The sequence below is a fragment of the Pogoniulus pusillus genome, chromosome 15 (assembly GCF_015220805.1).
Source record: "Pogoniulus pusillus isolate bPogPus1 chromosome 15, bPogPus1.pri, whole genome shotgun sequence".
Taxonomy (NCBI): Eukaryota; Metazoa; Chordata; class Aves; order Piciformes; family Lybiidae; genus Pogoniulus; species Pogoniulus pusillus.
This window is the reverse complement of record NC_087278.1, coordinates 16,353,880-16,379,153: the sequence shown is the minus strand read 5'-3', so window position 1 is coordinate 16,379,153 and position 25,274 is coordinate 16,353,880. Positions and strand designations below refer to the sequence as shown.

The window sequence follows — 25,274 nt, the reverse complement described above, 5'->3', positions numbered from 1 at the left end:
AAAAATAAACAGGCAACACAGCTTCAGGTCACAGTATAGAATAATTATTATAATTTTACTGTGTCATAACTATGGTTCTTATAATTACCTAGCTACACAATAGCTGTGTACATTCACATTTATGTGGAGTGGTGTTCTAATATTTCACCAGGAGTTTCCTGACACAACAGACTAAGCTTTCATGTGTTTTGTGACTTGTTAACTTCAACTGTGGTTTTAGTCTCTGTATGTTGTCTCAATCCCTGGCATAATAACTGCTTTATAAATTGCTTTTATGATCTTTCGACGCTGGTGGCATTGCAAGTAGTTCAAATTCTTTATAGTGAGAGACTACTAAAAAGTCAGATTATCATTTCCATTACTTCTCGCTTCTTTGATTTATTGTGAAATGTCAGCTCAGCTCTATATTCCAGAGATTATGAGTTAATGTTTTGTACAGGATAATAGTTAATGCAAGTTCTGTGCAGCCACAACTTAATTATTTCCTACCACTTCAGCATTGTAAACACTTGATCTTAAGTAAAGTACATGTAGAAGAGCTACGTCAAAGGAAGACCTGGACAGACACAGAAACATGCAAGATATTCAGAAGATTCAAACTGGAAAAGCATTAGCCTTTTGACAGACAGGATTAAACTAGCCACAAGTAAAGGTAACTGAATTTTTATTTCCATCTGTAGGTCTTAGTCTAATGAGAACCCCACACACTGTAATATGCTATAAATGCAGCTATTCCCAAAGGGAACCAAAACAACAGCATTTCAAAATAAAAAGAACCTGAGTGCTTTTTAGTTATCTTTTTGTTTATCTTCGCTGAGTTCTGAACAATAAAAAAATGATCAATTTTAAACTCTGTTGCTTCCTAGTTATAATTCAACATTTTCAGGTCTATTGGCTGGAAGAGCTTGTCGCCATGTAAGACATCTCCTAAAGTTACCAGATGGAGGTGTAAGTCAGAGGGCCTAATTCTTCCAACTTCTAGAGAGACACATCTCTACAGCTGGGAGACTAGCTCATAAATTTTATGCAACTTATTACTGAATTCCCATGCTACTGTCAATGTGTTAAACTATGAGAAAGTATTTATTCAGTTTTAGAAAGATAAACTTCATTAAGAGCATAAGAACAGTCCTATTTGGGTCAGACCAAAGATCCACTTAGACCAAACAAATCTTATCTCCAGCTTTTGCCAAAACCCATTGGCTCAGGACAAATAAAAGTGCAGAGCAAACAAGCAGTGACTCTTTCCATGAGTATTACCACTATCAGCAGTTCATTGCTGTTGGGATTTTTCATCAATACTGTTTGTGAACCTTGGCCTTAAGATTATTATATGCCTTAAAGCACCTAATTTTCTCCAGAAGCAGCAAAGGACAGGTATTACATAGAGCTCTGGGAAGCTCTAGAGTTTTAGTTAATGCTGGGAGGACACAAGAGTTAGAAATCAGTCCAGTGAATTTTTTTCAGATGCAGTAAAAAACGTTCATCAGAAGACAGCGAAACGTGAACATTCTCAAACAGGAGAATGCAGACACTCCAGTATGACTGCACTTACTGCCTGAGGAGTTCATTCAAGAGTTTGGAAAATCCAGTGCAAATCCTTGCAGTGATTAAAACCACAAACATTTAAACAGATCCTGCTCTTGGAGATCCCAACCACAGATATATTTGCATATATAAGCAAAATAGGAAACTTTCTTTGACCCTTCCTAAAATATATTCATATTCCAACCCCTTTTTTTTTTAACCTTAGCATGTTAAAAAAGCTACACACTATTCATTCTCACTGTGTATATCTGGGTCACTCAAAGTTGTTTGGGGCTTTTTACCCCAAGCAATAAAATCTTTAGTCAGCAAGCAGCCTTTTGCCCTTTTCTGCATTCCTTCTGGAATATAAGCATCAACAGCAAACAGTTTAAGCTTGCAAGCATCTGGGTATTGTATCAGTCTGAATGCAGGCTTGTTACCTCTGAAAGAGAAGGAAATCTGAAAACTCACTGAGAATTTGACTTGGCAGCTTTCCTCCCCCAGGTAGCAGAGGTCCCCAGAAACATTTGTCTCCAGCCACAGATGCTCTCCATTCACAGCATTTTCCTGAGAAAAATATACTTTGTAAACTTTGGCCACATGAGTATAGAAGAAAAAAAATAAAATCTGATTTTCACCACAAATTTGGGGGGGGGGGGAAGCAGACCACCAACACCAATCACATGTTATTTCGGTTTTCTACAGCACAATGTCATAACACTATCAGCCTGGCTGACCACGTTTGCTAAAGTGACACTGATGATATAATAACTGATGTGGCGCCAATCAGAACCAAAGTATTTTTGTATACAAGTTAGTGAAGTTTTGACCATGTTCTTCTCACATGTTGCATAGTTTAACTGAGATTTTCTAAGTAGGAGAAATGCACAAAATTTTAAAGGAACAGAAAATCAAGAGAGGAGAAACAAAACATAATTACTGAACTTCCAATTGGAGAAGGGAAAAAAAAAAAAAAGAGAGAACTGGGCTCAGAAGCACAAATTATACTACTGGCAATAGCCTTAGGATGACAAGATAGTTTAAGCAAGGCAAAATGCTTTCTATAAACTGGCTAGATCAATTCTATATGCTTAGGAAAACATCAAGTGGTCAGGAGAGACCAGATTTTAATTTTATACCTAAAGAAAATAATACATTTAAGTGAGAACACTCTTCCAAAAAATAACAATCTACTTAGCACACTGACAATTAGTAGTGACTATCAGGGCAAGGCTCTTCCTTGATACCCTTATTTGGCCCAGTCTGTAACTTGATTCTTTTAAGAAACTCTTGCTCTGAAGAAACTCAGTTTAGAAAGACTGCAGTTCTCATGTGACTGTAATCCTGCCTCAACTGAAAAGACTAAGAAGTCTCAGGACTTGAGCAAAGTGAATAAACAGGATTTCTCTGCAGTCAGAATTAGAGCATGATGGAAAACGCTTTGACAATCTCTGACATTTGGTTCCCACACTGCAGAAGTCACAAATGATGACGCTTACCAAACAGATGGCGTCCGACAGCAGGATGCTCTGAAATAGCCATCTTGGTTAAAATAATTTATTTAAAATACCACTGACAGTTTTGAAGTGATGAAGTGAGAAAGTTTCTCTTGCCACGCAGATTTCTTGGGTAATGCAGAGAAGAGAAGAGAAGAAGTGGCAGAATCATTTGCCTTCTGGAGTCCAAGCACATCCACACTAGCCAAGACCTGTGCAAGTCTGCATATGGTGCCTCGTGCAGCTATGGTGCTCACCAACAACCAAGAGCTTAAGAACAACACCACACCTTTTCTAGTGAGTCAGAAGTCACATTACATTAATAAAATGTCTGTGTCCACAGTATGGCTCAACCTATTAAATGTCTGTCTAGTTTAGGAGGAGCCAGACAAGAGGACCAAAGCAAAGGGATATAAGCTCACTAAAGAGTGTTTAACCTGAGCACATTCTCCGTGTACAAAGCACTGCAAATTCAACATTATAATCCAGAGCTAAATCTTATAGATGATAAAAGATGTTTAGGAAGAATCAAGTGTGAAAGCCACTGTTGTGGTAGGTCAGACAGGCCCAAAATAGGTTTATACATGTACATGTCCCACCTCGCCTAGGCATGTTTTTCTGCTCCACCAGAGAGCCAAGCACGGGAAATGGACACAAAAGAACCTGGAGCCACTGAGTCTGGCCTGCCCAGAGTCCTGTGGTAAGGTACACACACTTAGCTTGTGCCTGCCTAGTGCAAGGCCTGTGCTTTTCCCAAATTTGGGTAAAAGCGAGCCTGTGGCTTTGCCTAATATGGTAAGGTTTGGCTAACTGCCATCCTGATCTGCTATTGTGTCCAAAGGGTAATCTTGGCCCACATTGATAAAAGGAGATATGCAGGTAAGCAACATGCTTTGCTTCTCTGCTCTTTGGCATGCTTCTCTGCTGTGCTCAGCTGTGCTCTGCTGTTGCCTGATGCAACTGTCTACTACCTTATTGTCTGCCTGGTAAACTCCACTGCTGCGAGTTACCAGGAGCAGATCCTGGATGCCTGCACGCAATCATCCTATGTAGTCAGCATGACGTCGTGCTGAGACTGCATAACATCCTGCCTCTACACCTGAAGGTCCTGCTTAGAAGAGCCAAGAGACAAGGTCAGAGATTTTCTGCCTCTTTCCCCAGAAGCTAGGAAGCATCAAGTCTCAACGTCTGAGAAGACATAGTCCCCTGAAAGTGTTTGGACACTGTCTGGACTGTGGCTTAGCCCAGCAATGGGTAATAATAATTTGTGAGTAAATGCTTAAATGCCTCTTTGTAATTCTCCATTGCCTTCTGTCATGAGCAGAAAGAGCTCCTTGAGTCCATCTACTGGGCAGGCGGCATTTGACTGCAGAAATCTTCTCTTCCAGTTCAATTAATGTTGATATATTTTGCTGGTTATTACTAGCTCTAGATATTATCCATAGAATGTTTCCATGACTGTGTAAGAACCAAAATAGTATTAAAATTAATAGTCAGGGTGGCAAGAGTTCTGAATACCAAAATTAACAAACTATATTAATTTTGGAAAAATGTCATCTCACATCAATTAATTTCTCTTCTGCAACAGCTATGTAAGGGACATAATTTTTAATGAGGGATCAAAATTACTTTAAAAAAAAAAAAAAAAAAAAAACAACACACCACACCACCACCCACAGACTAAACACCTCTTCATTCAGATCATGCCCACATAACTTGCCAGCCAAGATTTCTAAAGATAAAGTGGCCTATTTTCATAACCTAGTTTAGACTGAGCTTGGTCTCTACTATTCCAGACTATCACAGATTCACATATCTGACTATTTTACAAGGTAAATAAAGTCACTAAGTCTACAAGGATGACTTTTGTAGCTCATACTATGATAGAGTTCTGACAAGACTAGATAATAAAAATGTAAATAATCCAATCTAGTGTAAGTGACACATTTCCAGATACCTACAGTCACAAACATTTTCACAGTGCTGTGTGTGAAGAGTCATAATTTCAATTGCAGCAAACTGACATTTGAAAAAAAAAATCTTTCATCCTGAATCAAAGTAAAGAGCTGAGACTTCCCAGAAGGCAATGTCCTTCCTCAGAAAGCTTTGCCTGGTGATCATTTTTGGCCATTAAGGTCAAAAGATGATAATTTAAATTTCACTGTTTTAAATTTTACAGGGCACTTATTTGAAGAGAATTTCTGCTGCCACTTAGTCAAAAAAATGCTTTGACATTTTTCCAAGCCACATTTTTCATTCAATTCTAATATAAAACCTTGACAAAACCCCTCCACTTCTATGGAGAATTTTTACTTTAGGAAAGCATTCTTTTCTGTTCTAGAATTTATAGGCAGAACTTCACAACGTGCTCCATCCACCAGCACACAAGCTGAGAGAGGTCACTGGAATCATCTCTGGTATGAGTTCTTGTTTAACACAAAGCTAAAGCAAATATAGCAAAAGGCTACTTTGAAATTGTGGATTTTCCACAAGAGTTTTGAGTTCAGCAACCTTTTTATACATCATTTACCAGTTTGGTTTATTTTCACTTCATGTCCTTATTTTGGCTTAGGAGTACATGGCTCGTACAGAGGTAATCCTCCTCTTTCTGTTGCTGAGCCCAGTCTAATACTCTTGGCATTTCCCTTATGCCAGATCTAGCGGCTGTGAAGCTAACCATGAATCATTTCAGCTGATGGAAAATAATCACACAAGGAGTGGTAGGTTCAGTGGTACAGAGGCTTTAGGTACAAATTTGGTGTTTGTTGTGGAAGGCTAAAATAGGCCAAAATAATCCTCAACATGTCCTGGCTTCTCCAGACATGTTTTCTGTTCCCCCTTCTTCAGCTGTTTGGGGAATTAACCGCAGGAAAGGAAAACAAAGGCCCTGGTGTTTTCCAGTCTCCTCCATGTCCCTTCCAAACTTGTAAACAGGGTACCACAAGTGTTTATACACTTGTTTGTGTTCTGCCCTATGAAGATAAAGCAAGCCCTGACTTTACCTAACATGGTCAAGTTTGGCAAACTGCCATTCTGATTGGCTGATCTGTGGCCAAAGAACCATTGGTCTTGGGCTACACTGATAAAAAGAGATGAGCAGATAAACACAATGTGCTCTGTGCTTCTGCTGGTTCTCTGCCTTATAGAGCTTCTGCTCCTGCTGTTGCATCCTGCCATGCTCTGCCATCTACATAATAACAAGCTTTGATACTTTGGGTTTTGTATACCTGGAAACCTGTTGTGTCTCAAGTTTGCCAAGGGAAGGCATTGAGTGCCTTCATGCAATAGGCTTGCTTAGCCAGTGTGACACTATGCTCACCTGCACATCTGCAAGACATCCTACCTGCACCTCTGCAAACCTTCATGCTAGGACTGCACACTTGCAAATCTTTCATCAAGACTAGGAGCCCTGGAAGGGACACAGATTGTCCAAGAGGAACCAGGATCAGGTCAGAGATCATCTGCCTCTCTCCCAGCACCTTGTTAGAGCCTGGGAAGATTCAGAAGCTTCAGTGGCTGACAAGATACCAACAGAACTCCCTGCAAGTGTTTGGGAACTGTTTGGAAACTGTAGCTAGTTCCAGGAATCCGGGGATAACTTTTGTGAGTAAATACTTAAAGCCTCACTCTTGTAACTGAATCCAAGTGATCCTTCCTGCTTAAGGCAGAAGGCTTCTCCAGTCCCTCTAGTGGGTAAGCTGTATAATCAACAGCAAGAATCTCTTTCCAGAACCTCTAACAGTTTAATGTTTGTTATATTATTGCTAGTTATTTATTAAGTGTTCTAGATTCTGCTTTCCTGTGTGTAATGTTTTCATGATCACTGCAAAGAACCTATTATTAAAAATACTGGTTGGTAGTGAGAGTCCTGAATATCAAAATTAATAAACTATATTAAAAATCCTATCTCACAGTATACAATCCCTGCCGCTGCAGTGTTAAAGCAGCTTAAATAGTCTGTCAAATTATGCTTTTATACTGACACGTGCTTTGACTTGCTATGTAGAAAAGAGATACTGTCCATCATTAGGGATAAACCAGCTATGACTACAGCCTTATATTCTGCAATTAAAAAGAGAACTAAGAGCTCTGCTTCTTTACCTGGCTTCCCAACTCAGTGTGTGAACTCAGTGTCCAATGAAGAGAGCAAGCCCCTGCCCACTGAAGCAGCAGATGCAGGCTGCCTCACAGGGGACGCACAAACTCAATATGCTCTCCTAGATGGAGACTTCCTCTTTTATTGCCCCTGACCCATTACCACCTTAACAGCAAACAAAAATAATTTCTGTATAGCAAATATTCCTTGCACAGGAAACAAAAAAGTGCACATAGTCCTCCCTGAAGCAAAATAAAAATAGGAACTCAAAGACTGGGAATTTGAGAATGATGTAGTTATGTGTGCATGATCGTGACTTGCTGTGCATGTTTTCCTAATTCAGCTAAGTTTCTTAGGTGTCCCAGCAGGCTTAAATGACAGAGCAAGTATCACCATTTTCTAGAGCATTTGAGTATCAGTCTTCACACCTTAGTGGTCTCCAGGTTGCAGCCAGTATGGTTTCAAAAGCAGTGAAGATTAACGTGAGCAATTTAATTTACCATGTCAAACAGCTATAGATATTCAGCCAAACAAATGCATTGACCAACCCAGCTTTTTAGTTCAGAGGAGTTTTGTAACTTCCATTGTAACAGGAGTAATGGAGTTCTACTCTGCTCTGACTGGCATTCTGCAGAACAATTGCCTAAAACAGATTTCTAAATAAGCCATTACAATTTTCTTGCCATCAACACTCCAGTGAGAAAGATGAATCTTCTTTACCAGTATACATTTGGGTTGTAAGTTTATGGTTTCTGTAAAATTAGTGCTCATCAATCTAAATTGAATTAAATATGTTTGTAAGCAAAAGTTAGCATCTTTAGCATTTTTCTTCATGAGGTCACTATTAAGCAGGAACAAATTTAATTTGGGCATCCCTGTGAAGATAACAGGGAAGAATCATCTTCAAAGTGACAGCTTACACTTATGGCACTCAGAGTTTGGAAAGATTTCCTGTCATGGGAATTGGGAGAATCATCCTCAGAAATATTGCAGAGCAAGATGATACAGATCAGGGTGTAACACAGACTGATTAATGCCATCTTACCGCAACTAAAGACTTGCACTTTATGTTAAAATACAGCATTGCAGAACACTCATTTTCTGCAAAACAGCCTGGAAATTTTGATTCCCTTAAATGGTAACACAACAGCTGGGGCTAAAGAACACCATCTAGAAAGCTATTCAGTCATGGTACAATGAACAGAGATAAGGCAAATACACCAAAACATAAGTAATCTTCACTTAAAAGCTACATGGGTGACTGGTGCCTTGATATTATAATGTACTGAATTCTTTACCAATAGCCAAGTATAAGATCTACTCTATGCTTTGCTTTAAAATGGGACATCAGTGAGACTTGTTGGCTTAAGTTTCACTTTCTTATCACATACTAGTGCATAATCACATGGAAGTTGCATGGAAATGATTCAAAACTGTGTCAGACGAGGTTCAGGTTTGATATTAGGAAACATTTCTATACACAGAGAGGATGGTCAAACATTGGAACAGGCATTTGGACAATGCCCTTAATAATACGCTTTAACTTTTGGTCAGCCATGAAATGATCAGGCAGTTGGACTAGGTCATTGTCACGGGTCCCTTCTGACTGAAATATCCTATTTCTAGGCCATCTTAAACCTGTCCTATTTGAGCTAGATCAGAAACACAAGAAAAGAAAGATGAGAGGGATGGAAAGATATTCTCTATTTATCAACATGCCAGCTTGGACCTGGGGGGGGGGGGGGGGTGGGGGGGAGGAAATCTACCCATACCTATAAAGCATTGTGACCAGAGATTTCAACTACTGTACAGAGCCAGCCAATTCAGAATATGTCTTCGGCCCTGAATCTTGCCCCAGGCCCATCAAGCAGAGCTATAAAACCCTGCTATGCTAAACTCAGATCATCCTTGGATGGCAGGTCTTATCAAGAAGGCAGTGAGAAAAAGTAGCTGGAAAATCTGAACAGGTCTATCCTGCACTGCTCAAATCTGCACAAGTTTCACCTTCATTTCATAATGATGAGCACTAATTCTGATAGTAATGCCATGTTGTATGTAGATTTTAAGATGGAGAGAACATTACCCAGAAATACTGCTCAAATTAAGTGCTGAAAAAACAAACACCTACAGTCCACTCTAAGGCTGCTCTCGGTTCCTTCACAGGTCCATTGGAGACTGCAATGTTGAGGGAATGCACAGGAGCCAAGTGCTGGAGGCCTGACCTGGAGATGGCTTTCCTGCAAATTGAAAAGGAAAACACAAACATATTGGGTGTATATCTAATATAATTACATAACACAATTCTCCACCCTACCCTTCTCCAGAAATCACAAGAGGCAGTACAGCATATCATTTCAGCTTGGGTGAAATGATGCTTGGATGCCATCTCCTTCTAAAGCATTTTAGGAACAGAATAAAGTAATCTGATCACTGAAAATTACTGTTTAATGAAGATCAGTTACTTGTCTGGCGCTAAGCTGAAATGTAAAATCCAGTGGACTGCATATGTTCTGCTTGCACGTTTCAGTGGAGCCTTCATTCATTACACCTATTCTTTGTATTCCAGGTGAACCTTCTGAATCCATTTATTCATAAATCCAGAAAAACTTTATCAAAGAGATTAAATGTGGGTTTATACAAAAAGTATAGTAACTGTTGGTTTTACTTAGTTCATAGGCTGGGAAATGTCACCCATTCAGCATCCAGCTTTGTAAAACAAGACATCACTTAATCAGGAAAAAGAGTCATACACTAATACTTTTTGGATCATATCAGCATCCCTTAATGTATAACACCTTCTTTCCATTTATATTTCAAATCTACCTTTTTTTTTTTTTTTTTTTGATCCAAAGATATTCTTACAGCTCTTGAGGCACCAATACAGACTTCTTCAAAAGTCACAGATAATGACTAGAAATCCTGGAGCTTCACAAACGCTGAGGGTGTACCCACTGCCTGTTTTGTTAGAAGCATCCAGCACTGCCAGAGCAGAGAGTGAACCATCAGGTAGAAGCACAGCACACTGCTAACTCAAAGTTCAGCTGCATTTGGGCAGTAGCTTTCATAAAGCTTCATATCATTATTGTGTTGCATATTTTAGCACCTGATGGTGGCGGCCAAAACAAACTCACAGCTTCAGCTGCAATGATTCAGAAGAGGACAAAAGCATCTCAAGGAGAGATCTCCTATTGTAAGCCAAATACACTTATCTGCCACAAAATGAAATGGCACTCTGTTTATATAAAGTGCATTTTTGTGATACCACTCCCACACTGCACCAGCTATTTATAGCATCTCCTAATCTTACCACTGTCCGAAGGCAACAAAGGTCAATTGAGCCAATGATGACAATCCAGGTCAGCCATATGCTAACTAAATCTTTTCATTGTCCTGATAATAAACAGTGCAATATATATCCACAGTAAAAGAGGTTGGAAATCTCTCTGCTCACAGTTCATGTCTGGAAAAATTGAGTGAGCTGAGTCAGAATCTCTTCAATTCCCTTTACTGTGCATAGCATGAAAAACTCAGAACATAAACATCAGCCTCTGATCATCCAGTGCTCCCTTTTCACTTAGGCAAGACATTGACAATAAGGGATTTTTTAAAATGTTTTTCATGTGACAAAAATCCATTGGAGAGAAAGGTGTCCAAGGAAAAGACTTTTGCTGCCTGGCAATGTATCACAAAAGAATGATTTAACAAGAAAGGTTTTACACCATATATGTCAGTACAAAATAAGCCACATATATTTTCAATTATCAGATTAAGGGTTTAAAGAAATAAAGGACAGAAAAGTGTAATGTAAAAAAAAGTATTACTTGTCCAGAACACTGTACAATATTTCAGAATCTCCTTCTATACTCTTTTGAGTATTCAGTTATTAGTGTCTCTTCACAGTTTGCAACATGATAAATTGTTTTGGTGGAAATAGGGCACTATCACATCATCTGCCCTACATCACTAAACACGATAAAGCAAACATACTTTAGTCCTGCTTTCATGACACAGGAAGGTAGCATCCTCTTTGTCCAAAGCAGTACTTAGGCAGAGGCAGCTGAACAGTACAACATTGGCAATTAATTATTATTTCATGGAAAATGTCAACCTTTTCAGCCAACACAGCTTACAGCTTGTTACTTGTCATGCAGCCTGTAAGCCTGATCTACTACTGTAGTAATCTATTACAAAGTCTGCAATGAATATTTCCAGGAATATATTTATCTGACTGATCTGAGGACAAGGTTTCCAGCTGGAAGGCAAATTCAACAGGGGCTTGAAAGGTAAATATGCCTAATGAACAGCCACAGATATCACAGCATCAAGCCCTGGATACTCTTTCAAGTCAGAATTAGAGATGTGCAAGCCTTCTGCTGCAGAACCTGAGACTTGGCCATGTTCCTTTAAAAGTGAGCAGCGATAGATGAGTCTTTTGGGGAAGGCTTGGCACAGGTTTGTGCCAGCAGCCTGCCCTTGCCTCTGCATGCCAATCGGGGTTTATAGCTTTCTCTGAAAAGCACACAAAACAGAAGTATGACAGTAACATCTATCTTTCAGGTTTGTTTTTAATATGAAAGTCTTTAAATTATCTCAAGGTTTGCATTTGTGTAAGAACCACCTGTAAGTGACCCTTGGGCTCAGAGGCAAGCCAAAAATGCCCACTTTTGCACAGCCTTTTGTCAGAACAAGGAGGAATAGAGAGTAGCAAACAACACTGTGTACACTGCCTTTCTCATTAAAAAAGAAAGAAAGAATAAAAAAGAGATCAGGCTAAAGAGCACACACAGCTGCCTAATAGTGTAGGGCAGATGAGAGAGAGGAAAATGGAAGGAAAAGGGAAGGTAGCACAAATCCAATAATGGAACAGATGCTGAACATCCAGGTGAGCTCATATTACTTCGACTAGTAGATTATACCACCTGGTGCTTTTCCAACAGAAAGGTAACACAAGTGGCTTTTAATTATCTTTCCCTACAGTTTCATTTCTACTGTGCTGATTTCATGAATGAAAAGTAATCACCATTACACTAGAAAGACACAGCCAGAAAAGGTTCATTCCATTCTTCAGACTGTAAGGTCCACAACTATGTTAAAATGAACACAGCAGCCACCCTGATGATGTAGCAACCAACAGCAAGGAAATGTTACATCTTACATAACAAGTGGCATTTCGATAATTACTTCTCATATCTAGGGATCAGTAATTTGTAGTAGGTGTTACTACTAAATTAGCTAATGCACCACCATTGTGAAGTGTGGGTGTACATACATGTGTATGTCACTGAATACACCAACAAGCAAAATATCTGAAGCTATTTCCATGGTCAATATGATTAAGGAAAGTTTAACAGAGCAGCTGCCTATCTTGGAAACCAGAAGCAATCAGACACTCAAGTTATTCAAGTATAACAACTGATTTTTTTATTAAGTATTACATTCCCATTTTGCTGAGAACTCAGATGAGACTCAACCTACTTATTAGATCAAAGGATACATATTTGATTAGGGGGGATTTGAGTCTATATCCCTGGCTTTGGCTTCGCCGAGCCTCTTCCTCCACCTAAGCCATAATTAAAATCCTCCAATGAGTTGTTTAGACTGAATAGTTATGCCTGATTCCTCAAAGGCCACAAAAGACAATTAGTCAACAGTAAGAAGCTTATTTAAGTGTTAGAAAAATCTGTCTGGAAAAGAAAGAGTAAGTTCTTACTGCCCATGGTTAACACGTCTGCCTGTTTAGTTGTCACTAGTGTTGGAGTTGCTGCCTTACCAGGCTCGGGTACCACCCTCCTTTTCATAGTCGCCATTTGGGCGATCTTTCAGATGCGAGGTCGAAAGATCACAAAATCAGAGATACACACCCTATGGTTAGAACATCTGCCAGGAGCAAGACTTGGGGAAGTATTTCCTCAAAGTTAATCTAGATACCTAGAAAAGGACAGCCATTTGAATAACAACGTTTAACTTACAATCACTCTGCTTTTCATTGAACATTCAGTGTAGATAAACCCTACACCTGACAGCTCTCAGCTTGGTGAATCACAGCTTGAAGGTCCCTGTACAAGGTCAGGCAGTCCCTGCTCACCATGTGAACGATAAGTGCCTGAGTTGTCTGGAGGTGGTTTCCACTTCTACCTTTTGGTGCTTATGAAAGTCATGGATAAGATGTACTGGCTAAATTCTGACAGTATTTAAACTTTCCCCACACATCTCTGCTGGCTGTGCAGTGCTCCTGTAACCTCCTTTTCCCAGCTTGCCTTCTGGGCATGGAGTGGCCTCTTTTTCAAGGTGACCACAGGCCAACAAGTAGGATTCCCAAATTTTTGCATTTGGTATAAAAGGAGACAACTTCAGTCAAATCAAATAATCTGTCCAGTCAAGCATCCCATTTCAAATGACAGAGAGTAGCAGGTGTTTGAACAAGCACTGGAACAAATTGGGAGAGTCTTTGTCTGGCATATTCCAGTCCCAGCTTCCAGTAATCAGTAATTTAAGGACTTCCCGAGCTTGAGGCTGTTTCCAGACCTTTGTGCTTAATAGTCTGTAATGGACCTTTACTCTAGGAATGTGTTGGCCCTTCCCTGAACTCATTTGTACTCTTGGTCTCCACAGCAGCCCATATAATGAGCTCTACAATTTTATTATGGGCAGTTTAAAGTACTTTCCTTCTGTCTGTTTTAAACATTCTGCCCTGTAATTTAATTGGTGTATCATATTGTGAGGAACAGTAAGTAATAACTTGTCCCTCTACACCTTCTGTGATTTTATGAATGTATTCATATACCCTGTCTGCCGAGTCAAAACCACAACACCCTTCATTCATCCTTCCTGCCCCCATCCAAGCAGAAACACCCAACACCATTTAGGCACTTGCTGATAGTGAAGATGCTCTACCTTTATCAATATTTTCAGAGTAGGATTACTAGAACAAATACTCAAGGTCTGGCTGGACCAGATTTTCATCAATGATGCCATTGTACTTTCTGCATTGTTCTCCTTTCCCTCATGTTAAGCCCTTTCCTTGCATTTTTATCATTGTGAGCACTGAATTAATCACTTTATAGGAGTACTTGTAATTAGCCAGAGATCCCTTTCTTGAGTGCTAAATGGTAGGCCCCTTCACATTTTGCTCCTATCACATATCCCCAGTGGTCCCAATCAATAAATTTCTACAACTCAAAAAAATTGGTGACCATACCACTGCTTGCTACGTTTTTACTGGTTTTTAACCATGGCGGCACCATCCCTGTTAGCCCTAGTAGGTCTTGTGCCTCCATCAGCAATTTCTGGGAGACTCACAAGTCCTGGCTGCCTTAGAAAAACCTGTGCTGACTCTCCTTCAGCACATCACTTTAGATGCAGGGTTAGCAAACATTCAGCTGATCAGCAACTCTGCCAGTTTCTCCGATTAAAACTTGCTGCTGATGAGATGCCTGTGTGTGGCCACCTCACCACGTTAGGGGCAGACCAGTTTTAAGGGAAGCTATTATAAAACCCTCTCAGCAATTTCTTATTCAAACTCCATCCGGTTACTTAGCAAAATCAAATCTTAGTAACTAGTTACTGGCTCTTTTATCAGTGTGGTCTTCATCGTCCTACATTAACCTTCTCATTTTCTTCAGGTTCATCCAGCTCAGCCTAGGACACTCTCAAGCACCCTCAGAAGTGAACTGATGCAAGAAATTCAATTAGCACTAAAAGAAATAGACTTTTCAAAACTTCTCATTAAATATTTATGCATCTGTCATTGCCTGTTGTGCAGGGAACCAGAGTATAGAAGAGCAAATATTTCAATAGTTTCCTACTCGCCCAACAGAGACATCTCCAAGTTTTCAATAGACCTCTCCTCCTTCTCTCTCAGGTCCTCATCAGACACCACTCTGATAAAAACTGCACAGAAACTTGCACATCTCCAAGAAATACTACAGCTCTATGCAGCTCTGACCAGCTTTGTTTTCAGCCTCAAACCCACACTTCCTATACCTAATATGCAGCTTATATCCACTAGATACCAACTTGAAAATAGTGAAAGAAATTTCCACTAACAATCCGGCAAAGCACTTTGAATGGCAACCCCAGAGCTGAGAGGAGACTACAGTACATGAACTTCCCAAGTAAATCCTGGTAGAAGTACTTGAATCTATCACATCAAACACCACATGCAGCTTGTATCGATAAGGTGCAATATCAAACAGAGCCATCTAGCCTTTCTATGATCATCTCCTTCAGTAACATATCCAGTAAACATAAGTAATACACAGGAATCCTATGAAAGTAAAAGACGAGGCAAAAGGAGCACGAAGACCTGCAGAAAGTTTGATCAGGGCAACACAGAAATAGCCTCTACATTAGTATACTGTCTTTTACAAGTCAAGACTGTAGTTCACAGCCATTTCCATGTTCTACCAATGAAGGACCACTCTTTCCCCTCAAACTCTGAGTACAAGAGTGGCAGATTCCTTTTCCTATCCCACACAGACCAAACAGATTCATGAAGCTGGTTGTGTATCAAAAGGCATCACTAGTTGTATCATGGTTGTCCATTTACAGTTTCTTAAATGCAGACACACAAATCATCACTGCCCTGCAGTTACATTTGGTGCTTGGTGTAGTCTCAAAACAGCACAAGTTAGAATAGTTCAAATGCCAGTCAAAAATCTCTAAGATGTTAATTTTTCAATTCTCTGCTTAGATGCACCAGTAAGCATATATTAATCACCAGAGTTTTCCTTTTGGAAAGTAAATTGTGGGTTTGATTACATCCAGAACAGAATTCCTGAATCCCTTAAATCTTTATATAAAAGCTTCATCTTCTCAAAAGTCAGAGAAAGCCTCTCTGTAAGTTTCTATAAAGACAACCAATATCTTGGCCTAGATCTGTTTAACACTTTGGAGTCTGCATCAAACTAAGTGTGATTTCACACCTGCATGCCTTCATTGACCAGGCTCTAGGTTTAGCAAATTTCCCTGAAAACTCCATAACAATCCTCGGCTGCAACACAGAGACTGAAAATTACTTACATCCAATTTGGGTAGACACTTTGTCATAAGAAAGATCAAAATCACGTAGGGTTGTGTCCAAGAGCTCCTGTAAGAGCTCAGATCTACACATATAACCAGGTATCACACATTTCTTGATTTGATCCTTCTGTTCTCTTCAGGGTTGTTTTTTTTTGTTGTTGTTGTTTTTTTTTTCTTTATTCTCAATTTATTTTCTATATTTCTTTCTAAACAGGATAAAACATCAAGGGTATTTCTCATAGAAATCAACAAAATTTCAGGGCAGAGTCTCTTTCTGAAAAGATATGTGAAAATGTGATGATTCTCCTCACCACAAAAAGTGACAGATCTTGGAGGATTTCTTCCAGTAACAAAAACATCAGCATTAATTTGTGAGAGAAGGAAAGGGGAGGCACTATTTACAATCGTTTGTCATGACAGGACCAGAGATGATGGGAGATTCAAACTAGATGTTAGCAAAGGGTTCCTTACAGTGAGCGTGGTGAGATACTGAAGCAGGTTGCCCAGGGAGGTTGTGGATGTTCCCTCCCTGGAGGTATTCAAGGCCAGGTTGGATGAGGCCTTGAGCAACCTGCCCTAATGAGAGTTGTCCCTGCCCATGTTGGCAGGTTGGAACTAGATGATCTTTGAGGTCCCTTCCAACCTAAACCATTCTATGATTCTATAAGAAAAACTAATAGAGTTGGTGATGCAATAAAAGATTAAGAGTAGCCTTGTTTTAGGAGAGGGTTGGAGGGGAATCGGGTGGGAGTGTTGATTGCTTGCTTGGTTTCAGGGATTTATGTCGTTTTGTTGTTTGATTGGGCTGGGGGGTTGTTGGGTGATTTGTGTTCAGGTTGCTGTTGTTGGTTGGTTGGTTGGTTGTTTTGGCTGGTTGGTTTTGGTTAGAGGTTTTTTATGCGTGTCACTGTTTTTTATTTCTTTTAGCCTTTATCTTACAAAGTTAGGGAAGTCAGAACAGGAAAATTCCTTATATGTCAGGAACCAAAAAAAAACCCAAGCCTTTTCTGTTCCAGACAAACTTACTGTATGTTTGAATTCATAAAGGTATGAAAACCTGTCTCAGATCCAGCCCAGTTATTCTGACTGAGAAGCTATGAAAGAACTTCATTCTTATCATTATTTGGGCTTTTTTGTTTGTTTGGTAATTCTCATCCAATATCCACCCCCATGCAGAATCTTCCTTAAATCTTATTACTAGGATTTTTGCATTTCATCCAAAGGCTTAAAGTTGAAACAACAGTCATTGATTTTTATATAATCCTTCTGCAAAACAGAAGGCATCTGGAAGCACTGAAGTAGAGACCTTAAAGCTCTCAGGTCAATACCTTTTGAGTGAGACTATGTAGGATGAAGAAGTGCATAAGGGAGTTTACATTTCAAAGACTCTACAATCAGTTGAGTAACTGGGATGATAAAATTTAATCACTCTTTCCAAGTAAATACCAAGAAATGCCCTAGGAAACACTGAACATAAATGATTTCCATGTTCATCACAGAATATCCATCAGCATTATAGAAGATTGGTATGTTTTTACTATTAAAAAAGCAAATGAAGTCTGACCAAAAAAAAATTTGCACTACATTTGATCCAGACAAAATCATAGAATATGCAGAATCTGTGTTCTGTAGTTCAAATTAAATAAAAAATAGTGGCAAAGCCTTGGATGGACACAAAGATATGGTCATGCTATGTTTTTAATCATATGCTAAAATAACACATATTGATTTTCAAATAGGCTGCAGATATTCTGTGTTATCAGCCTACCAATCAGAAGAAAACATGATGATTAAGGTCTATTTTTAGGGTACTTCTTGGCAGCATTAAATAATCTTCAGCTGATCTAGAAGATAAAGAACAAGGAAAAAAGACAAGACAAAAGAGACAAGGAGAGAGGACTCAATCCTCAGCAGTTTAGAAGAGCAGAAAGTTGTTTTTACGGTGCTACAATAACATTGAAAATGTTTTCTCGCCTCTCCAATGCTACCATGGTGCTTTTGAAAATAACCTAATTTAAGGTAATTTCACTATCAGACTAGAATTCTCCATCATCTTAAGCTATTTACACAAGCTGAAATGTCATATGACTCCAGAACTATATGGCCTGAAACAAACTACATCACATGGAACCATTCTGATTTTTTTCTAAACACATGAACTATGTACCTTGCAAGCTCTGCACTGTAGGGTTCACATAATTGTTTCAGATGAGGTTTTTGGAACCTATTTTCATGTCCCTGAGTCATTCAGTGTTCTTTCCTTTGAGTAGTCCCTTTTCCTTAAAAATGGGGGAAAAAAAACACCAGAAAATTTAGAAGTTCTCACCATCCACCTCCACATTTTTCCCTATTATAAACTTCCACTGAGCAAGCAAGAATCTCAAGGGAATTAAAAATAAGACTTGCATTCCTTAGTGTGCAAACAAAAAGGTAATGAAGATTCACACTCACTAATCAAGTGAAAAATACTTCAAGAGGTTTTAGACTCTGGATTAAAGAAAAACAATTACTGTGTTTGATACCAGAATAAATTTGTCATCAAATATTGATACATGAATGTAGACAAAGAAATACTGAGGACTCAGGGAATGATCCAGAATGAAAGCAAGCCTTAAAGCAATCCAAATACCCAACTTTTTTTAAAGAAAATATTTCATAACTACAGAAGACAGGAAAACACTCTTTCTTCTGAAAAGCAAGTTATACTTCAGAATTCAAAACACATTTTCTACAGAAAGAAGTGAATCTAGATAACAGAGCAGGAAAGGCTGTCCAGGCTTTGGCTGCATTGCTCTTGAAGGGCAAAAAAGCCCACAGCACTCCACCACTCCATTGACTTCATTAGAATGACACTTGAGAAGGACAGATAAAAATTAAAACCAAATCAATGCTATTTTCTCTCTAATGAAGGAAGTCGGAAGCCCAGCAAATGTGATAAGAAAGATTCTGTGCCCCTCCTTTCCTCTCTAGGACCGCATGAGATGTAAAAACAGACCCCAAAAAAAAAAAAGCCTTTTTCTTTACACTCCTCACCACAAAGCATGCAGTTTGATGGCATACACTGCTATGCTTAGATAATCTTGCTCTGACCACCTGGGATAACAGGCCTCTAATTCCTAGCAGGGCTGGCAGCTGCTGGGCTGAACAAGCACCACTGTGCCCCAGTCACCTGTGCCTTTACCCCCTCCATAACATTTTCACTTTCTTCCGTTTTCTCTGGAATGGTTTGTGTGCACCAAACAAAGTCCCAAGGGAACGAGCACATGTCTCCTGCTTCCAGTTCCTCTAGTTGAAACAAACTGAAGGAACTCAGCAGAGTGTGGAGAAAGAAAACATGACTAGCAGATGAAGAAAATAGAAAGCAAGTGGCGATTCTCCAGCATGTCTGTGTGGCAACCTGTTCCTGCAGGAGCCCATCCAAAGCTCAACTTCAATCAAAAGGTTTTGATTACATTTAGCAAGTTTTAGGATCAAAGACTGCAGGCTTAGGGATAAAATTTCAGATCTTTACACATGCCCCAAAACTAAACAAGGAATCAGGAATCTGTGTAGAAAATATAAATGTCACCAGCTTCCCCTCTGCCCATCACCAGCAACTGTCTGGCAAATCAGAAACAAGGCAAAAAGTGAAGTCAGAGAACATCAGGGGCTGGAAGGTACCTTGAAATATCATCTAGTCCAACCCTCCTGCCAGAGCAGTATCACCTATACCAGACCACAGGGGAATGCATCCAGGCAGGTTTTGTGGAGGGAGACTCCACGACTCCCGTGGGCAGCCTGTTCCAGGGTCCTGTCACCCTCACAATGAAAAAAATCCTCCTCATGTTTCAGTGAAATGTCCTATGCCTCAGCTTGCACCCATTGGCCCTTGTCCTCCCGTTGGGCATAACTGAGCAGAGCCTGGCTCCAGCCTGCTGACACTCACCCCTTACGCATTTCTAAGCATTGATGAGGTCACCTCTCAGCCTCCTGACTGGAGTCAGCTCACTCAGGCTCTCATCATAACAAAGATGTTCCATTCCCTTAATCACCTTCGTGGCTCCACACTGGACTCTCTTGAGCAGTTCCATGTCCCTCGCACTGGGGGGCCCAGAACTGAACACAGTACTTTAGATGTGGCCTCACCAGGGCATAGGGGCAGGAGATCTACTAGCCACATTCCTTCTAATACACCCCAGAACGGCATTGCCCCTCCTGGCCACAATTGCACATTACTGGCTCATGGTCCCATCAACTAGGACCCTCAAATCTTTTTTTCCCTTTGCTGCCTTCCAACACCCAATGTGACAATATTCCTCCTGCCTCCAATGCATAGAAAGCAGAAAACTTAAGAAGCTGCTTAAAATAAACTTCCAGAACTGGAAGAGGCTTCCAGATCAGGGCTTGAGTGAGAGGCATTAACCTGAGAACACCCAGTATGTTTATAAAATGTGAATTCAAACTCATTTAACCCTGAACAAAGTATGAGTTGTCTGCCAAAAATACTTATGTTTGAGTCTTCTTCTTGATAATCAACTTTGGAGTTACATGAAACCATTGAAAGAAAAAAAATCAGTTTCTCTACTGAACTTTTAACGTTTCTGCCTGGAGCAGGGTTTCACATCAGATTAAGACAGCAGCATCACCGGTGTCATGCAGTGTTAGACAAATCTGACTGGATCACACTGAGGAGCTGCTGCCTTCTGCGTGCAGCAGCCACTAAGATGGTGCTGCAGGAAGGTTCCAGGGCACGCTCAGTTGGAAGGCAGAGGATTTCACTCTCTCTCAACCCCAAGAGACAGCTATACAGGGCCATGACTAGGTCTCAGTTTTGGAAAATGAAGGCTTTCTGGGGGACATTGAGGCAATAAAGTACAGGTAGTGCATCAGCTAGAACAGTGATCTTTGTGGCTGAGAAGAAAGCAGAGATCTTCAGCATTCATTAGTAGTTCTGCTGGATCTCATTACAGTGATTCTGAAACTGGAGTATTTTTCTCTCTTTTTTTTTCTTTTTTTTTTAAAGAGCTGATTTTTTTCAATGTTAATTTATCTCATTACCTGCCCTTTAAAAAGCTTATTTTTTTCATTTAAGTTCTGTTAAAATATACATACAGGGTTTATTCTTCCTCACTGTTGACTCACCAGTTGTACACAAGCAGGTTAAACACACCCCACAATACAAAGCACTGTCAAAAGCACATAACGGGTAAACATCAGGGAGAAAGAAGAATTATTTTTCCTCCAACTTCTTTTTCACTACAGTAATACTGAGTGTTGCTTCTGTAGTACCTATACAGCTTCAGGAAAAGGTACAGCAACTTCCTAGTGGTCCTTCAGGATCAGGTAAATAATTTGACCCCATGATGGTCAACCTTTGCACTTAGAATCAAAGAATAGAATCACAGAATTAACCAGGTTGGAAGAGACCTCCAAGATCAGCCAGTCCAACCTAGCACCCAGCCCTGTCCAATCAACTAGACCATGGCACCAAATACCTCATCCAGGCTTTTCTTGAACACCTCCAGGGACGGTGACTCCACCACCTCCCTGGGCAGCCCATTCCAATGCCAATCACTCTCTCTGACAACAACTTCCTCCTAACATCCAGCCTAGACCTTCCTCAGCACAACTTGAGACTGTGTCCCCCTGTTCTATTGGTGGTTGTCTGGGAGAAGAGACCAACTCCCACCTGGCTACAACCTCCTTTCAGGTAGTTGTAGACAGCAATGAGGTCACCCCTGAGCCTCCTCTTCTCCAGGCTAAACAACCCCAGCTCCCTCATCCTCTCCTCATAGGGTTTGTGTTTCAAGCCTTTCACCAGGCTTGTTGCCCTTCTCTGGACACATTCCAGCACCTCAACATCTCTCTTGAATTGAGGGGCTCAGAACTGGACACAGTACTCAAGGTGTGGCCTGTCCAGTGCTGAGTACAGGGGAAGAATAACCTCCCTCGTCCTACTGGCCACACTGTTCCTGATGCAGGCCAGGATGCCATTGGCTCTCTTGGCCACCTGGGCACTTCTACCCACCTAGAGTTGGAAGAGATCTGGACATTAACCTAACGACAGGACACTACTTGGGCAATATTTTATTCTGAAAGATCTTTTGATAGTACAAGAGGGACTTGTAATGCCATGCTCTTAGCTCTTGTGTTGGTGTATTATTTATTTGCTGGAGTCATTTAGAGAGAACTGCTGATTTAAAATGAAGTCACTGAACAAGACCACCATGGGATCTGAAGGAAAATAATATCTGTTTATGTAGTGGATTTATTATGGTGTTCCTTTCTATCAGTGAGCGTTAAGATGTGAAGATAACTGACAGTATGGGAGATTAAAATACTTTACCACAAAATTATCAGAGCAGAAAGCATCAACAGTACAAATGTCCTGGCCACTTACACCTTGGCACACCTCATCCTCTGTCCAGAAGTAACACTTGTAGGGGTGAGAAAGTAGGTCAATTGCCAAATTCAATCCAACTTTGACCTCATCTTTTCTTAGGGCTTTCAACAAGAGAGACAAGTGCCTTTTCCTTCTTGCATACAGTAAAAATCATGTCCCCTAAGATTTCATCTGTGCAGAAATTCTGCCTCATTTTACAGCAGCACATAACTAAATAGTCATTAAATCATGGTGTTTTCAGCTAGAACTAACTCTTGCTGAATTAAAATCATCAAGAGAAAGTGGACTGATCATCAGCCTTGAACTGTCATTCTCTCCAGATAACATGCTGTTAAAAGAAAGGGGAAAAAATACAAGTCCTGTGAATTAAAACAGTACTTTTTTGCCTCATTACATCAGCCACAGCAAAAATGACAGTAAGGCACAGAAATAAATGTACTCCATTTTGCATTTCACTTATTTTAACATTGCATCACCTACCCTAAAAGACACACACTCATGAAAAAAAAAACCAAACCAACACATACATTTCTTCAGATAGTAACCATCTGAGGGATGAAATCACACCTTGACAAGAAAATGATCATTGCTATAACAAACAAGAGCAGAAATATCCTAAGTGCTGTTTTGCTGCTGACAGATACAGATGTCAGGCCAGCTACCTCTGATCTTGCTGAACATGTTTAGCTCAGACGAGATAAAACCTAACCCTTTCTTAGCATGGAAATCCAAGCTGCTTTAGAACATCTGATCCAGTGAGATCATAACATGTGAAAAAAGCATCCAAGTTCAGACAACTGGGTTACTTATACTTGATTCTTATGTCACTTACCAGTCTGAAAAAGGCACTGAATCAGTAGGTATTATGCTGATTTTTATATGATATCTACTTTAAGAAAAATAAATAAATTCTTCTCCCAAAGTCCATCCTGCCTATCCCTTCAATAAATAAAGACTACAAAATACTAATGGACAGTAAAAGGAGATGGGAGAAGTAGTATTTTGAACAGAGTGATACTGAAACAGTATTTTGCCCTCGTTCTAGTGATATTCCTCAGCAGAGGTAACAGCACAGCTAAATCAAACCAGCCTCTGTGCCTGGGGATCTGACCCACAGCACAAGAGAGTGTGAATAAGACTACCTACACACCATTCCAGTGTGCTCCTGCATTGAGCTATTCCAGCTTCATTCTGCCAGCTGCCAGTTCACCATAGCAGGACAGACAGAACACAGTGGAAAAAAGAACGTCAACAAATGCCACATTGCAAAAGATAGATAAATCATGACATTCCAAAGGAAAGCATTCCCAATCTCTGATTTACTTAGGGTTAGGGTGCACTTTTTAATGTTCATCTTTCGCTAGTCCTAAGGTCATAACCAGTCGTCACTGCTGATAGAGGAAATACTTACAGAGGACACAACAATGTGGACTGAGGAACTGCAGACCACAACCACTACCAACAGAAGTGCAGTGCTGTGCATATAGGTGACAAAGAATCATAGAATCAACCAGGTTGGAAGAGACCTCCAAGATCATCCAGTCCAACCTATCCCCCAGCCCTATCCAATCAACTAAACCATGGCACTAAGTGCCTCATCCAGTCTTTTCTTGAACACCTCCAGGGACGATGACTCCACCACCTCCCTGGGCAGCCCATTCCAATGGCAAATCACTTTCTCTGTGAAGAACTTCATCTGAACATCCAGCCTAAACCTCCTCTGGCACAACTTGAGACTGCTTCCCCCTGTTCTGTTGCTGGTTGCCTGGGAGAAGAGATCAGCCCCACCTGGCTACAGCCTCCCTTCAGGTAGTTGTAGACAGCAATGAGGTCACCTCCAAGCCTCCTCTTCTCCAGGCTGAACAATCCCAGCTCTCTCAGCCTCTCCTTATACGGCTGTGCTCCAGGCCCCTCACCAGCTTTGTCACCCTTCTCTGGACACATTCCAGTACCTCAACATCTCTGTTGAATTGAGAGGCCATGTACTGAAGCAACATGGAAGAGAGATAATCTACTGCTTCCAAATTTTCAAAAAAAGTACCTGACTGGAAAGTTAATATGACCACAAGACCCATCCTCGCTGGCTGCCCTTACAGCAGGTTGTCATGACAACTCCGCAGATGATGCTGCTTCTCAACAGCCCCATTCAGGCTTTCAAGCTATGAAGTGATACTGAAAGATTAAGAAAAGTTCCTACAGAGAAAAATGCACTGGGGAGGCATTTGCAACTACCCAGTATGATCCTCATAATTGCAGGTGGGTAACTTTCTGTAAAACAAATAGCACATTAAAGCTCTTCCACAGGTAAAGAGCTGTGCAGTAAGAGAGATTTTTTTTCCAGAAAAACATTTTTTTTTAAAAAAGGCAAAACAAAGACATTTTAAAAATAAAATTTAAAAAAAAACCACAAAGCCACAGACCACACCAAACCTGAACAGACAAATGAAAAAACGACACCACCACAAAACAAAAACACCAACGTTGAGCGCTCTCATCATTTCACTCCAGATTTTCTGCAGTACCTCTCTGCCCTCTGAATGAGCTAGGATGCCCTAACATTTGGAGATCAGCAGCAGCCTAGCTGGGAACAAGAGACCGAATCCTCAACAGGCAGATATGGTGTAACTTTGGAGTTCAGTGAGGCCATACCATCCTGTATTGCTTGAGGCATTATCCACAAATTGCCTGTTCTTAAATAATTGTAACCTAGTAAATTAATTCTTTAAAAGTAACACCAAGGATGGATTAAAAA

At 40.3% G+C, this 25,274-nt stretch overlaps 1 protein-coding gene across 3 annotated transcripts in view; it reads right to left on the bottom strand.

The window, feature by feature from the left end:
• The window catches only part of DGKI (diacylglycerol kinase iota), a 238,706-nt gene that overhangs the window by 143,255 nt on the left and 70,177 nt on the right, over positions 1–25,274 (bottom strand). For all 3 annotated transcript variants that reach the window (XM_064155536.1, XM_064155533.1, XM_064155535.1), the window contains exons 2-3: positions 9,248–9,356; positions 1,999–2,094 (exon numbers count right to left, since the gene is read on the bottom strand). In XM_064155536.1, the coding sequence (XP_064011606.1) occupies positions 1,999–2,094; positions 9,248–9,356 (205 nt within the window). The remainder of the gene's footprint in view (positions 1–1,998; positions 2,095–9,247; positions 9,357–25,274) is intronic.